This window comes from Cyprinus carpio, chromosome B4 (genome assembly GCF_018340385.1).
Source record: "Cyprinus carpio isolate SPL01 chromosome B4, ASM1834038v1, whole genome shotgun sequence".
Lineage (NCBI taxonomy): Eukaryota > Metazoa > Chordata > Actinopteri > Cypriniformes > Cyprinidae > Cyprinus > Cyprinus carpio.
In genome coordinates, this window is record NC_056600.1 from 4,593,532 (window position 1) to 4,609,101 (window position 15,570).

At 36.6% G+C, this 15,570-nt stretch overlaps 1 protein-coding gene across 1 annotated transcript; it reads right to left on the bottom strand.

Moving 5' to 3' along the window:
• Window positions 1–4,205: 4,205 nt before the first annotated feature.
• Window positions 4,206–6,935, bottom strand: tigarb (TP53 induced glycolysis regulatory phosphatase b). The gene is made up of 6 exons (XM_019091697.2): window positions 6,802–6,935; window positions 6,425–6,462; window positions 6,217–6,338; window positions 6,064–6,141; window positions 5,803–5,913; window positions 4,206–4,607 (listed from the first exon to the last, which is right to left on the bottom strand). The coding sequence occupies exons 1-6, from the start codon at window positions 6,831–6,833 to the stop codon at window positions 4,206–4,208; spliced, it is 783 nt and encodes a 260-aa protein (XP_018947242.1). The 5' UTR covers window positions 6,834–6,935.
• Between the last annotated feature and the right edge of the window lie 8,635 nt (window positions 6,936–15,570).

A 15,570-nucleotide genomic window follows, 5' to 3' on the forward strand; every position in this document is an offset into this window, starting at 1 on the left:
ACTCCGGAACACAATGCACCACTAGCTTTCTCTACCCACAATGCCCCCACCAAGGTCTGTGGCACAATCCAGTGTGGTCACTCTGTGGTTTGGTTCTGGGGAAAACTGACCTCGAGCCATTCCTGGGTTACAAGAGCACCAGAGCGTTCCACAGCCCTCAAAAAGCGGATATCCAAAAAGCCCGGTCCAGCCCTTGGGGCCTTTTATAGAGAGAACAGGAAGTACAATCAGTACCCACAAATTAAACACCTCTAATTATGACACTGAAATGAAGATACCAAAAGATCAGCATTAGCATGTTCTCTCTGAAAGTCGCTCTATAAATACACCACTTCACCACCACCACCACGTACTCCATCACTGACAGGATGTTACCTTACTTCCTTATTTTGATATTTCAAGACAAACACCGCTCACACAGTGCTGGAAATAAAACTCTTCTTTTCATCATTAGCAACATTATATATTCAAACGAAAATTGGATTTTGATATAATTAGCAGTAGCACAATGTGTTTTCTTCACGCTCCATTAGTGTTTTGCTGTGATTAATGAAGGTGCGAAGCATATTGACTGCTCATCTCACAGGACCCTTGAGAGCGTTGCTGTGTCATCAAACTACAGCCCCCTGAGACTCCACTATCACTATGGAATATACAGCATTAATAGCAGACATTATTATAGAAACTCTGCTTTCAGAGTAATGGGGGAGTTTAACCCACAATGCAATAAGAACTTCCTCTTCAGGCAAAAACCCATATTTGTAGAAGCTCTCAGATGTGGAGTGAAACACTTCCAGTGATAACTGAATTTAGAATTTTGGTGTTTAAACCGCAAGGTGAGTCAGTTCTGTTAAGTAATACACTGGGAAACAAATATTTTTACTTTTGGATTTACTGTACAAATACCTAAACATTCTCAAATGAAGACTAAGACATTTACTGGAGAAGAAAAATGGCTTAGACATTAAGTCTTGTTTTCTGAAAAATAATTAGAATTAATAATTAATAATTTTAATCATAATTTACATAAACATAATTGTTGACATTTTTTCCAGAAAAAAAGACTCGATATCTTAAGTCATTTTCCGTTTTAAATGGATCAAAATTAAGGTAGTTCATGATTAAAACAAGGAAAAATATTGAAAATAATCTGGTTTCATTTTCTTACTCCACTGACAGATATGTTTTTCTTGTCTTAGTCATAATTTAACTTAAGTTTGGTACTTGTTTCAGAAAACAAGACTTACTAAATGATTTTTTTTCTCAAACTGACCAAAATTATTTGATTTAATGATTAAAACAAGAAAAATAAAGAAAAGGTTTGTTTTTCTTACTCCATTGACAGATATACTTTTCTTGTTTTAATCATTAACTCGATTAATGTTTTGTCCATTTTTTCAGGAAACAAGACTCATATCAGGTAATTTTGATACCCAAATAAATGTATCTTTATTTTATTTACTTTCATCAAGAATTTTTAGATATTTGTAAAGGAAAATGAAAACATTTTTTTGCAGTGTAGCCTACTTAATGAAATAATATTTTAATATATACTGATGTCATATAAAAAGCATAACAAAATCAAGTTTTTGTCTGGAATAAACTATTAAAATAATGTAAATTTTAGGTTCACCCAGCTAAAAAAAAGGGTCTAATTTGGCCTCTTAGCTGGTGCTCACTGGTCTGGTTTGATGGTTATTTTGGGGGCATCAGACTGACCAGATGAACACCAACTTGGAAAAAAAAAAAAAACAGACCAGCAAACTAACTGGTCAGGACTGCAGCAGAACAAAACATTGAGCATGTGACTTTGTTTGGGTGTCTAAACAGTGTGGAAACTAAATAAAACTGCTGGTTTTATTTAGAGGTGGCTATTTCTGTCTATAGAAACATTAGCCATTCTGCACCAATGTCACTGGTCTGCATGTGCATCAACAAACTGCACAATAACACACCTGAAGCTGACTCTTGGCAGCATGAACACCTTTGGCATGTGTGTGTGTGCCAGAAAATGTAAGTGTGATTTGTCTGAGCAGATATTTTAGGAGCGTCTGTAGGAGTTGAAGAATGTGCGGCCACAGACTAGTCCATCGTCTGCTTGGATTGCAGGACGTCCAGGTCCCCTGCGTGACCAGCTCAACCAAACTGCCGCCCACTTACCGGCAGGAAAATGACAAGCCTTAAAAGATCACTGAGTCTCCTTCGCCGGTCGGCACGGAGAAAATGAGGGACCAAAGATGGTGATTGCTTCCTGTTGGAGTGGGCGGCAGCGGAGACGTGTCCCGTGCTCCTCTCCATCAGCAGGTTGGCCCCTCTCTCTCCTCCAGAGGTCAGTAGCACAGCACCATCTACTGGACGAGACTACGGTCCGATTAGACAAAACAACTGAACCAGATGGAAAACTCGACACAAGCACAGCCTGCGTCCCAATGTGCATACTATCCATCCTAAATACTGTGATATTAGTCATTTTCAATTTTGGGCAGATAGGGTGGATAGTATGCACATGGGGACACAGGGACAATCTCAGAATGGTTTCTGATGAGCAAATGTAGCATTTTCTTCCTGTTGTGTGCAAAACCTGGGTAGGCTACTTCTGTGTTGGGGTTGTTACACATGAAGTGGATCAAAACCTTTAATCAAAGTTGTCCTAAAACCAAAACAATACCTGTTCTTCTCTTAGGATGACTTTGAAAATAACTTTAGCTAGAAGTAGAAATGGCATCTAAGATTATTTATACCTAGTGTAAGTAGTATTTATTGCTATTTGTACTTCCTCTGCCTTTTTGATGCCTTTTTCAAAATTCAAAATGGTTTCTCACACTTCTTTTCAATGCTGCATCAGTCTAGTAAATGAGATCCAAAAAAACTAAAAACCAAAACACTTTTTTTTTTCTTTTTTTTTGAATGTGAAACTCAAATGAATGAGGGAACCATGAATTTTCCTTGGATGATTTAGAAGAAGATCTGATGATTAACCCAATGATAAAAAAAAAAACAATTACCAAAATATGAAAATTTAAATTATAAATACATTTTTAAGGCGAAGCATCACGTTTTCTGTGCACAGCAATTTCACCTTTCATTACACATCAGAATCTGCTTACAAATGCAAATAAATATCAAAACATTCTTGGCTTAATGTTTCTCTGAATATCTTTATTACATACACATGAACATGTACGTACAGTGCGCATGAATACTTCAGTGTTTTAGAGGCCAAAACCACGGTAGTGTGAGTATAAAGTGCTCATATAACGGATGTGATAAAGTCAGCTGACAGGATGAATAAAAGGATCAACATCACTGCAGATAATACTGTTAAGCCATTTTCATTCTCGAGTCATTGTCCTTCTCAAATTGACCAACATTAAGTGAGTTTATGATTAAAACAAGTAAAAAAAGAAAGAATAATTATTTTATTTTTCTTACTCCACTGACAAATAGTTTTAATCGTAATCTCATTTAATTTAATCAATTTTTCAGAAAAACAAAACTTAATATCTTAAATCATTTTGCTTTTCAAATGGATCAATATTATGTGAGTTTATGATTAAAACAAGTAAACATATAGTGAAAAACAACATTTTTCTTACCCACTGACAGATATTCCTTCTTGCTTTAATTGAACTCATTTAATTTTGATCCATTTGAGTACCAAAAGACAAGAAAACAACACTTCATATCTTGGTTCATTTTCCTTATTAAGTGAATGCATCTGGATTTAAAACATTTTTTTTAAACATAAATCATACAAAAAAAAAAACAAAACAAAAATTTTTTTGCACTGTACTTAAAGGGATATTTCATCCAAAAATGAAAAATCAGACATCATTTACTCATCCTCAAGTTGTTCCAAACCTGTGTGAGTTTCTTTCTGGTAGCCATTGACTTCCACAGTATTTTTTTTCCATAATATGGAAGTCAATGGCTACCATTTAATTTCTTCAAAATATCTTCTTTTATGCCCAACAGAAAAAAAAAATAATAATTAACATGAGGGTTAGTAAACAATGAAATAATTGTCATTTTGGAGTGAACTATCCCTTTAATGCAGTCATATGTCTTACAGTTAAATAATTTACACAATAAAATCAACCACACAGACTTGCATGTGCTTCAGTCGTTGAGTTTGTAAGAAGAAATAAATACAAACACTGGCCATTTCAGATCACCAACCACACCCAGGTGGTCTTTCCGGTCCATCAGAGTTTGACGTCATCCAGGTGGTCTTTCCGGTTGATGAAGACACACTGGATGTGGGAGGCCCGCGGGCCGCTCTCCTCTCTGCGGAGGGTGATGATGAACCTGCTGATGCCGGTGTTTGGGCACGGGGAGAACACCTGGCTCATCTTCAGGCCTGCGGGCAAACAGCACTGCAGATCCTCCACTAGGTGGCGCACAGACACGCGGATAAACGCCCCGTGACTGACGATCAGAGCGTGGACAGGTACCTTCTGGACTCCATCGTTAGCTAGTCCAGCAATCCTAGGCTGCTCTGGTTCTGATGGTCCAGAGGTGGACGCGGGACACTGGTCGCCTGAGCCGTGCTCCTCTAACATGCGCTGATACAAGGATCTGAGGAACTTCTTAAAGCGCGTCTTTACCTGTATGAACAGAAACAGTTTCTTCTGTGTGAGCATTTATCTGAGCAGCCAATGGCGACTGCCAAATCATCATATAAGAATGATTTCTGAAGACTGGAGTAATGATGCTGACAATTCTGTTTTGCATCACAGGAATAAATAACACGTCAAATCATATTAAAATAAAAATAAAAAGGTTATTTCGAATTGTAAAAATATTTCGCAATATTACTGTATGTTTAATTAAATAACTGCAGCTGTGGTGAGCAAAAGAGACTTCTCTCAAAACATTAAAATATCGTAATTATTCCAAACTTACTTGTAACTACAGTACTTTCACATCATCATGCTGCACCAATTTCAGTGTGATAGCTACTTCAATTTCCATCTGGATTTAAAGGGTTAGTTCAGCCAAAAATGAAAATTATGTCATTAATGACTCACCCTCATGTCGTTCCAAACCTGTAAGACCGTTCATCTTCGGAACACAGTATAAGATATTTTAGATTTAGTCCGAGAGCTTTCTGTCCCTCCATTGAGAATGTATGTACGGTATACTGTCCACGTCCAGAAAGGTAATAAAAACACCATCAAAGTAGTCCATGTGACATCAGAGGGTCCGTTAGAATTTATTGAAGCATCGAATATACATTTTGGTCCAAAAATAACAAAACTTATGACTTTATTCAGGATTGTCTTCTCTTCCGGGTCTGTTGTGAACGCGACTGCTGTGAATGTTGACGTACGACGCTGCTGACGTGTTCTCTGGTGCGCCCAATAACAAAGAAAACACGTCCAGCAGCGTCATACGTCAGCGGCGTCACTGCAGTGTTGTGAACGCGCTCACAACAGACCCGGAAGAAAAGAAAAAGCGGAATAAAGTCGTAATTTTTGTTATCTTTGGACCAAAATGTATTTTCGATGCTTCAATAAATTCTAACGGACCCTCTGATGTCACATGGACTACTTTGATGATGTTTTTATTACCTTTCTGGACATGGACAGTATACCGTACATACATTTTCAATTGGAGGGACAGAAAACTCTCGCACTAAATCTAAAATATCTTATACTGTGTTCCAAAGATGAACGGAGGTCTTACGGGTTTGGAACGATATGAGGGCGAGTCATTAATGACATAATTCCACATTCTCTCCTGAACTAACCCTTTAAGTGGCACCCTATTCTTATTCTTGTGAGAGTGCTCAGTTTCTACCTGTTCCAGCGTCTCTCCTCCGGGCGGTGTATAATCTCGGCAGGCCTGACCCGCTGCGTTCGCCATGTTCTTCAGATGTTCCTTTGGTCTTCCCTCTGCCACCCCAAAACCCTGTCCAATAAATCACATGTGTGCATATAAACCAACACAACTGCAGTTCTTATAGTCAATGGCAAATATACTTACATACAATTTTATCTATTCTTTTGTATTTAATGCACAGTCCAAGTAGCTGTAGACGGACTGCTTGGGGATACTCACCCTCTCTCGGAGTAAAGGATCCAATATCATCTCAGTCGCAGAAGAATGAAGGTTGTTGCCTAAAATGATTTCCGCTGTCTTGAGAAGGAGAAGTTAGATTTTATTTGAGGGGTGGTTCACTCAGAAAATTGAACTCAGGTGAGTCACACACACCTGGACGGCTCGTTGCAGGTTACTGACGAAGACATTGGTGAAATGCAGATCTCTGAGGTACTGTCCAGCCGCCGCTGCCTGCTGATGTCCCGTGTCTGACAGCGGTGTGTCAATGCCCTGACCTGCACAATGGAGAAAACAAAACTTTCATTCACACACTGAAAAGGTCAACAGCACACAATAGAGGTCAGCTTATACATACACTGACCTTGAAGCAGTTTATCTCTGTTGTATTGTGTTTCCCCACTAAGAAACAGAGCACATAATAACATATAATACATGAATGACTTAAGAAGGGACAGTTCACATGCTATGACATCTATATATATTCATTTAGAGGTCACTGTGTTAAACTACAGACAAAACATGTCAGATTTCACAGAGTTAAGTATATACAATATAGAGCAATTCCTGTAACCATTTGGTGATGTGTTTATGAGCAGTTTTGAACGCACATGCAAATAACGTGCATGTTCTCTCTGTCCCCACAGCATCAGCAAATAACAATTCAGCTAAACGAATCATTATCCTTTTTATGAATGTCAAACAAAAGCAAACAGACAGAATACACACGTGCACACTTACTGCCGAACGATCGTCAGTGCAAATGAAAGCATAATACAGATTTGTAAAAAAAAAAAAATGGATGAATTGTATGACCAGCGGCTCTTCCTGGTTCATGAGTCAACAACGTGTTGCGGATAAATGACGTCACGTAAGGGAATGGAAGTCTGTCGCCCCCCGGTGGTGAAGAGCACCACTGCATGCGTAATGCTTACAACGCGCCACATGCGGGCGCTATTCAGTCAAACTCCTGTGACTTGAGTTGCAAATGATGCTTTTTCCTGTGAATCTGTTTTCTTGCTCTTGTACCTCTCTAATCAGTTTTGTAAATTGGTTTGTTTTGTATTTCCCTGACACTAAAACTATCGTGTCTAACGTTTTCTTTCTGCATTGGCAACATTAACATTTTTTTAATTCTATTGTGTAATTGACAAAGTCCGCCACATGAGGGCGGAGGTATACCACGTATCACATCTTATAAAATTTTGTGTGAATTCTTAGTATTGCAGTAAACGAAAGGTTATTATAGTTACCTAAACAAAAACCTTAAACCATAAAAAATTGTAAGTTGAAATACAATAAACGTTAACTAAATTAACGTTTACTTATTTTATTTTAGCAGATGCCAAGGAAACATATCTCATTTCATTTAGATTAGTTTGATGTAAAATACTAAAATAACTAAAACTGAAATGAATTAATAATAAAAAAGACAAATAAAAAATTAAAACACGTTATTAGTTATAGAAAATTATAATAGTGCCATAATGATACTAAATAACAGTGACTCAACATAAATGTAAAAAATAAATATATATATATAAAAAATTAAATAATAGCCTAAGTAACGTTTCTCCAGACTTTTTTCAAAGTTTCACTAAAATGCAACGATTCTCATTTTCATTTATTTTAATGATCTAAAATAGCCTAACTAAAACTGAAATGTAAATAAAATGAATTAAAACCATTTAGACAAATAAAAAATAAAAACTAATAAAACATGAAAATTAATCAAATATAGGCTACTAAATACAAAAATAGCACAGACTCAACCTATTTAAACAAACAAATAAACAGAAAACTTTTCTCACTTTCATTTAGTTTAATTTGCTGTTCTAAAATAAATTAACTAAAACTGAAATAAAATGAATAAAGACCATATAGACATAAAACTAAAAAAAAATTACAAAATTACTAAAAATGTAATTAAAATTGTAAATAAAAATGGGGAAAAAAAAATTAATTCGAGCTTTAAATGAAAAATTGTCAGAATTTCAATTGTAAAAAAACAAAACAACAGCAAAACAACAACAAACATATCTCTCCAGTTTCCAAAATCAAAATACGTTTTTAGAACTTTACTAAAAAGCAGAGAGAATCTTCTTTCGAGAAACAAGCCTCATGGGAAACAGACAGTTGCAGTCTCACCGCACACTGTCCTTACCTCCTCTTTACATCTGATGATGGCTGATGATACGCCCACCGCCTCGAGCAGGACGGCCCATCATCTATTTAGCATGCACAGGGCTGCTGATATAGGTCTGATCCATTAACCCAGTATTCAAGCACTGAAGTCTGGAACTCTGGAAGCAATGATTATTTTAGTCTTTCTAGCAAAATTTTGTTGCATAATCTTGTCAGTGCAGGTAAACGAAACATCTGGACCTCATCTGCAGTGTGTTACAGCACAGTCAGGAGGGCGTGTGTGTGTGCGATGACAGTTCTTGCCTCCGTAATTGGCCCGTTTCCTCCAGCGGCGCGGAACACACAAGTGGAGCCAGACACATGCTCACAGGGATTTTCCAGAAAGTCGAGGGGCCCTGTTTTAGGGACGCTGAGGGGCTGAAACCACTGTAAATGTCACAAATGAATGAAGGGCCTCAACCCAAAACGCAATCTGATCCAGAGTGCCCCTGGGCAGCACCGTTTGATCTGCTTCACATTCCACCTCCGAGAGCCAAGGCAACAGACATTACAGCATCCCCATGTTATGACTTTATCAAATTATCTTCACATGTATAATGTTAAGAGCTGCTTGGGTTTGTTTGTTTGCGTGAGTGTGTGTGTGTGTGTGTGTGTGTGTGTGTGTGTGTGTGTGTGTGTGCATTTTGAATGCTTAGGTTGCACTTCCCAACATCATCATCCGATTGATCGGCAGCCAAGTGCTAATTTAACAATCAAAAGCTGATGCTTTTAAAACGGGCCTTTTTGAGTTAACATACACACCCTTAAGACCTTTGGCTTGAAATCTGGATGTTTTTTTTTTCTCAGAAATCTTCTGCAGAGTGATTTGCATGATAAAAACAAAAAATAAACCCTCACACAACATTCATTAAAAAATACAAAAATAAATCTAGTACGGAGCCCCGCACATGGCATGCAGGAAAAAATAGTAGGCTAAATCGTGCGCACTATTTACTAATTCGTTCCCTCAGTGTACTAAAACGTGCACACGATTACTTTTACGTTCCCTCGATTTACTATTTCGTTCACTCGATTTATAAAAAGCGTGCACGATTTACTAATTCGTTCCCTCGATTTGCTAAAACGTAATAGTAATCGTGTGCACGTTTTAGTACATTGAGGGAACGAATTAGTAAATCGTGCGCACAATTTATTTATATTCTAGCAACAATTTAAAACACTAACACAAAAAAATTATACAAACATTCAATAAAAAACTTAAATCATCCAAGCAACATAACAAAAAAAAACACCACCAACACAAAAAACTAAAAACATGCTAGAAAAAAACACTAGCAACACATTAAAACATTCAAGCAATTGCTAAATCTGGCTAGAAACATGTTACTAAATCATGTTTTCAACATGTTAAAACATGCTATCAGTGTGTTAAATGATGTTAGTAACATTGGCACTGTACTAAATCATGTTAGCAGCATATTAAATGCTAGCAATGGGTTAAATCATGTTGGAAACATGCAAGCAGTTATGCTAGCAATGTTCAAACATGCTAGAAACAAATCATGTCAGCTCCATGATAAAACATGCAAGCAATGTCCTTAATGATTCTAGTAACATGTTAGCACCGTGCTAAATCATGCTAGCAGCATACTAATTCATGTCAGCATGCTAAAACATGCAAGAAATGTGCTAAATCATGCTAGAAACATGCTAGCAGCCTGCTAAATCATTCTAGCAACATGTTAAAACATGCTACCAATGTGTTAAATAATGTTCTTATAATGTTGAGAAAACTTGTTCTTGGAATGTTTTCAGAAAATGTTCTTATGGTGTTATTTCTATTTGATTAATGTTCTAAGAAATGTTTTTGTAACCTTTAAAGACTGTTCTAATCATGACTAGAACTTTAAACTAGAATTTTAACATTTTTTTGAACAAGCTATTAAAAATAAACATTCAAATAGCCTTATATGAATAAGACAAGAAATCTGAATATTTCAGCATTTCAGAAATATTTCAAAACAATATTTCCACAGTTTTTTATAATTTGTTACCTGGGATGGATCTCTGCAGTCTAAACTACATTTAGATGATCATTTGTCTTTATAGAGTTGTCACTGCGTAACTGAAAGGCAGCTGTGTGCCTTTTCATCAAGATTAGTCTTGCATGCCAACACTGTGATGAAGTTCTAACTATCTAACTATTGCTCCAAAAAAGACGTGTGTAACTCTGACAGAGCTGCTAATGTTTCACATCGATTTGACTGCAGCACTGTATTTATTATACAACATTTGCCAGTGTCTCTATCTGCATCTGTGGGTTTTGTTTAGCAGATACTGTGATGTAATTCAGCGTACCATGGGAAAAATCAGAATAAGTTTAGCAAATTTGCTCCTAATTACTAAACATTGCCGTTGACAACTCTGGCTAACTTGCCCTTTAATCATGTCCCAGAATTCCATGCAGGGCTGTGAAACTGATGATGTGATTGCAGTGCCATTGTGGAATATGCAGTCAAAATTAGATTCTAATCTAAATGAACATACCATTAACCCTTATCCTCCAAAAAGTTGTCTGACTGACAAATTCTGAATGGGACTGAATATGCTGATGTCTCTGAAATATAATGCAGACATGCATATTGTGTTGTTGACCCAAATATCTGCCACAGGGTTGTCAGCTAAATGATGCACATGTGTTTATACATTAAACTCAATCTTGACCTCATTCACACAGTGCTTTTTAAAAAAATATCCTGATTCATCGCTTCTCTCGCTTGATTGATAGAGAGATTCTAATTTGGTGATTTAAAACCTTTATACAGTGCATGCCTTTGAAAAGACTGTGAAGAAGACTATCCCTCACAGCAAGTTTTCATCCGTTTTAAATTCAAAATGGCATCTAACTTGATTAAAGTCAATCTTTACTGAAATTTACTAGCAGTTTTTGAGTAAAAAAAGTTTCCTGCACCATTTTTTTCTTTTCAGTTTATGTATTTGTTAAGGATGCAATGATATATATATATTTCCTGATATGGAACTTGTGTCCGGAACCGGAGGGAGAAGTTGATCCCTTCGGGCCATTGCAGTCCTGGGAAGATCTGTGTCAAGATCAGGGACATCTCTCATTTTTGCTATCCTTCCCTCTCTCCCTCTCTTATACAGTATGAGTAGGTCATTTCAGGCCTGTTTTCACAGACTTTCAATAATGATATTATTAACAATGGGAGAACGTCTCTGCTACTCCTCACTGAATCAGTGGCTGCTGGGAAGGGTCAAGAACCTCCTCTGGCTTGACCTTGCGGAGAAGGTCGACAGCGATTTTCCAGGGGCATCAGTTATTATTAGACTATCTGTGAAGATAAACTCAAGCAGTCTGTGTGGGAATGGATTATTTGAGCTCGATGAGTCTTAGGAAGCGGTCATTCTCATCAGCTCTCCAGAACACACACCATTTATGCTGGTTTTCTTGAGTAATGTAGTGGAGAACATGTACTGCTCTATGCTAAGACTGCAGTATTTTTCACTGAATCATGGGAAAATCAGATCTGCCCATTTTGGTAGAGGAAATCTATTCTTGGAGTGTGGGACGGGCGAAGAACATAGAGTTATTTTTCTGGTTTTATGAGCTTTTGAAGTGAGATTTTAGAGGGTTTTGCTGGTTTATGGCACACTCTCAGAGAAGATTTGTGCATACTGCATACGTGTCCTTTTCATTTTCACCATGACGTGAATTCCCCAACCGTTTACATAATAAAGATCTGAGGATATGATCATCACCTTCTCATCTTTGCTGATCTTGTTCATGTAATGCCATTTCCTGCTGATAAGGCTGGAATGTTTAAATAGAATGAAAGATTATGTAATCTTTGACAAAGCCCGATACAGAGATATGAACTGGAATGAATGTGGGCAGGTAATGGAAAAAACTGGTAAATGTGATTGCTAGTGCTTTAGAAGGAAAAAACTGTATTTAAACAGTTGGCATGAAGAGTGTATTAGTGTTTATTGCATATTTACTCTGAAATATTTGTGAATGCAAGCATTTGTAAGCTCATAGATTTCAGTTTATGACAGACTAAGCATGTTATTTCTTTAGCGTTCTCCTCTAAGTGGATCAAAGAAATGGCTTGTATACTTGCTTTGGAAAAACTGGCATAAGTAGATGCATTTAATTTATTTAATAAGATATGGACCCCTTTATGTAATTTATTGACAAGGAGATCATGTGGGATGAAGATGACTTTGAACTGCATGTAAGATTTTTTTTTATTTTTATAAACAATAATATTTACTGTACTGATTATTGTAACTATAATTTAACATTAAATTATTAATTTATTTTTACTTATGCATTTTAATGTTTATGTATATTTTTAATAATAATAATAATAATAATAATTTTTATTGTTGTTGTGATTGTTATTATTTTACCTATGCATTTTTATTTTGTATTATTTATTTAGTTGATTTTATATACTGGATTTCATATATAGACTTAATAAAAAATAATACAATAAAATACAAATAATAAATTATATAAATAAAGTAAAAAATAAAGAAAAAAATCTGAAAAGAGTGTATACGTGTCATGTCAGTGTGAAAATGTTCAAAAGTAACACTGCCTTCTTCCTTATTTGGCAGAAACAGCACATAAGTCAGAAAATGCTCCAACATGCATTGGAGTGGTTTGTGGCTGCCGTCAGCACAGTCCAGGGATTCTGCAGTAGAATTCAATAAAGCAATAAGCCAATCGGAAGAATTAGAATCTAAAGCTGTAGCTGGCTCACAGAGGGCCCTTTATGTGGCGGAAGGCTGGGGGCACACAGCAGGAACACAGCGCTGGGCTGAGAAACATCTACCCTCTGTATCAACCTCTGCTGTTTCGCATCGACTAGCTTGATGTCTGTGACTAATCAGAGGTCCGCTTTGATCCGAGCACTGTTTAGAAAACAACTGCTGATTTTTGTCTTGGTGTTTGAATGTCAGTCTCTTCCTGGCCATTTCCTTTTGTCCTTCATTCAAGTGCTGTTTATTGTGAGACTAAATTCCAAAGTGGTGTATAGAACCAATCAGCTCCCTCGCTACAATGGGACCACACCCACATAGAAGTCTGTGACTAATCAAATCTTTCCAGCTGTACTGTATCCTTCATGTTCCGGACACGAGTGGGGCCTCTGCTTAGAAAGTGAACTTTACATGAGTGCAGTCCTGAGACTTCATTTTCAGTTTGTTTGGTCTGGGTGGAGAGTGAATGCTTAAGTTTTTATAATGTTGTCTAAAAGACATCAAGTGGTAAGAGTGCATTGAAAAAATGGCAGATGGCAAATGTACACACTCACTGAAGTGCTGCCTAATTCACATTGTAGTGTTTCCTCATAACGTGTGAGTTTCTACTGATCTTCCTCTGTTTGGAGATTGAGGATGTGATCTCACTCTCCAGAAATCCAGCCTATGTGACTCTTTGCTTATGATTGGAGCCAGGCTTGCCTTTATACTGGACACCCCACCCTGTTGCTCTCTCTCTCTTTCTCTCTCTTATCTCATGCAGGAGAAGCCAACAGAGGCGTGTAATGTCCATTCATACTCCAGATGGCATCCCGGTGTGGTTTTATCCCACGAGTGAGTGTGAGAGCATCATCTCCGAAAACAAAAACTCTTTTGTCCCTAAATGTTGTTTTCATCATTTAACTAAAATAAATTATTTCATTCAAATAAACAAGAGTGTTAAAGTATTTATTTTATTTTAAACATTTGTGAAATGTATTTATATTAAAGTTATATTTTTTAAAAATAATTGTAATGCATTTTTTACAAAACTATACAGTTATTTGAAAAACACATATAGAGAGAGATAGATCTACACATATCAGAGCAGCACAGCAGTTGTGTTTAGATACTAACGGAATCATTGTGTTTGAATGAATTAGTTAAGTGAATAATTCAATGACTCACTCATAAAGATGTGTTTCGATCTTGATTGAATCAGTGTGTTTGAACAAATCTGTTGAATGAATGACTCACTCATAAAGACACTGTCAGTCCGAAATCACGTATTGTCTGATTTACTCCATTTGAATTTGAACGTACTTCACAACCATTAAAAAGTGTTTTATATAGTATGAATATGGGTAGTATGAATGAAATTCAGATGTACTACTTCTGCCATGTTGTTACCATCATGTGACCTACCAGCGACAGTTGTATTGTTTCACTGCGATTAATAAAATCTCTCCTGTGGCCTCATGGGCTAGTAAAGTGTCCATCGACTGCACACTTCAGAATCCAAGCAGAAGTAGTAGGTCACCTACTGTTTTCACATACTATGAATTCAGACATACTACTCTTTTGGCATACTGTTCTTTGCATACTATAAAGTAGGAAAGTATTTAACATTTGATGCAGCGACAGTAACCTGTTCCAATCCTGACTGTATTTGTGTGTTTGAAAGAATCAGTGGAGTAACTGATTAAGTGACTTACTTGTTGCAATCATGATTGAATAAGTCTGTTTAAAGGAATCGGTTGAGTGAATGATGAATGATGACAACACTTATTGTTGTCTGTTTGCCTATATTTCTCCACCCAGGTTGTTTTTGTTATTCTTAAAAAAAAAAAAAAAAAAAAAATTAGGTTATTTAACAAAAACACTTTATTATCCCACATGAATAAAGAGTTTTATATAAAAGATTAATAAAATAACCACACACAATCATGTTTGAGTTATGCATGCAGCCAGGTCTACACCTGAATGAAGAGTTTTATATAAAAGATTAATAAAATAACCACACACAATCATTATACCTGTAGGTTAGTATAACAAAAACACTTTATTAGATGTCTGTACCGAACTGTGAATTTCACTCTTTGCTGCTGTCTTAATACTCTTATGCTGCTCAGACTTATAGTTTTGGAAATCAATCTGAATTTAAAAAGGACCGTAATGATTTGATAAGACCATGATGAGGAGACCGCCATAAGATTTTAAAGTACCCATTCCATGGTACGTTCCATTTAACCAGGATGAATCCTCAGACAAGAGAATAATATATAATTTATTATGAACAAACAGTCTGTCTCTGTCTCTCTCTGTGGTCTACTGGCATGCAGAACCGGTATGCAGCAGGAATCTTTGGATCAAGGTAATTTCATGCTTCTACACATTTTCCCAGGCGGCTGAGCATTCCTTTACCTTTTATGCCACTTTGGAGTGTGATGTGGGCTGACATGTTGTCATAAGACACATGCATATACACAACCCTACATGCACACACATAAACCTCTCTGACAGGGACAAGTGCATTCAGGAGTCAATTCAAGTGGGTCATGTAAATATTTATGCTTTTATATTGTTTAATCATTAATT

What these genes read in the sequence shown, in the direction of transcription:
- tigarb (XM_019091697.2), bottom strand. Translation starts at nt 6,833, where the DNA reads ATGCTTTCATTTGCACTGACGATCGTTCGGCA. An exon ending in CAGAGATAAACTGCTTCAAG is followed by an intron (nt 6,339 to 6,424) that starts GTCAGTGTATGT and finishes TCCATTGTGCAG; the next exon opens with GTCAGGGCATTGACACACCG. An exon ending in ATCCTTTACTCCGAGAGAGG is followed by an intron (nt 5,914 to 6,063) that starts GTGAGTATCCCC and finishes TTTATTGGACAG; the next exon opens with GGTTTTGGGGTGGCAGAGGG.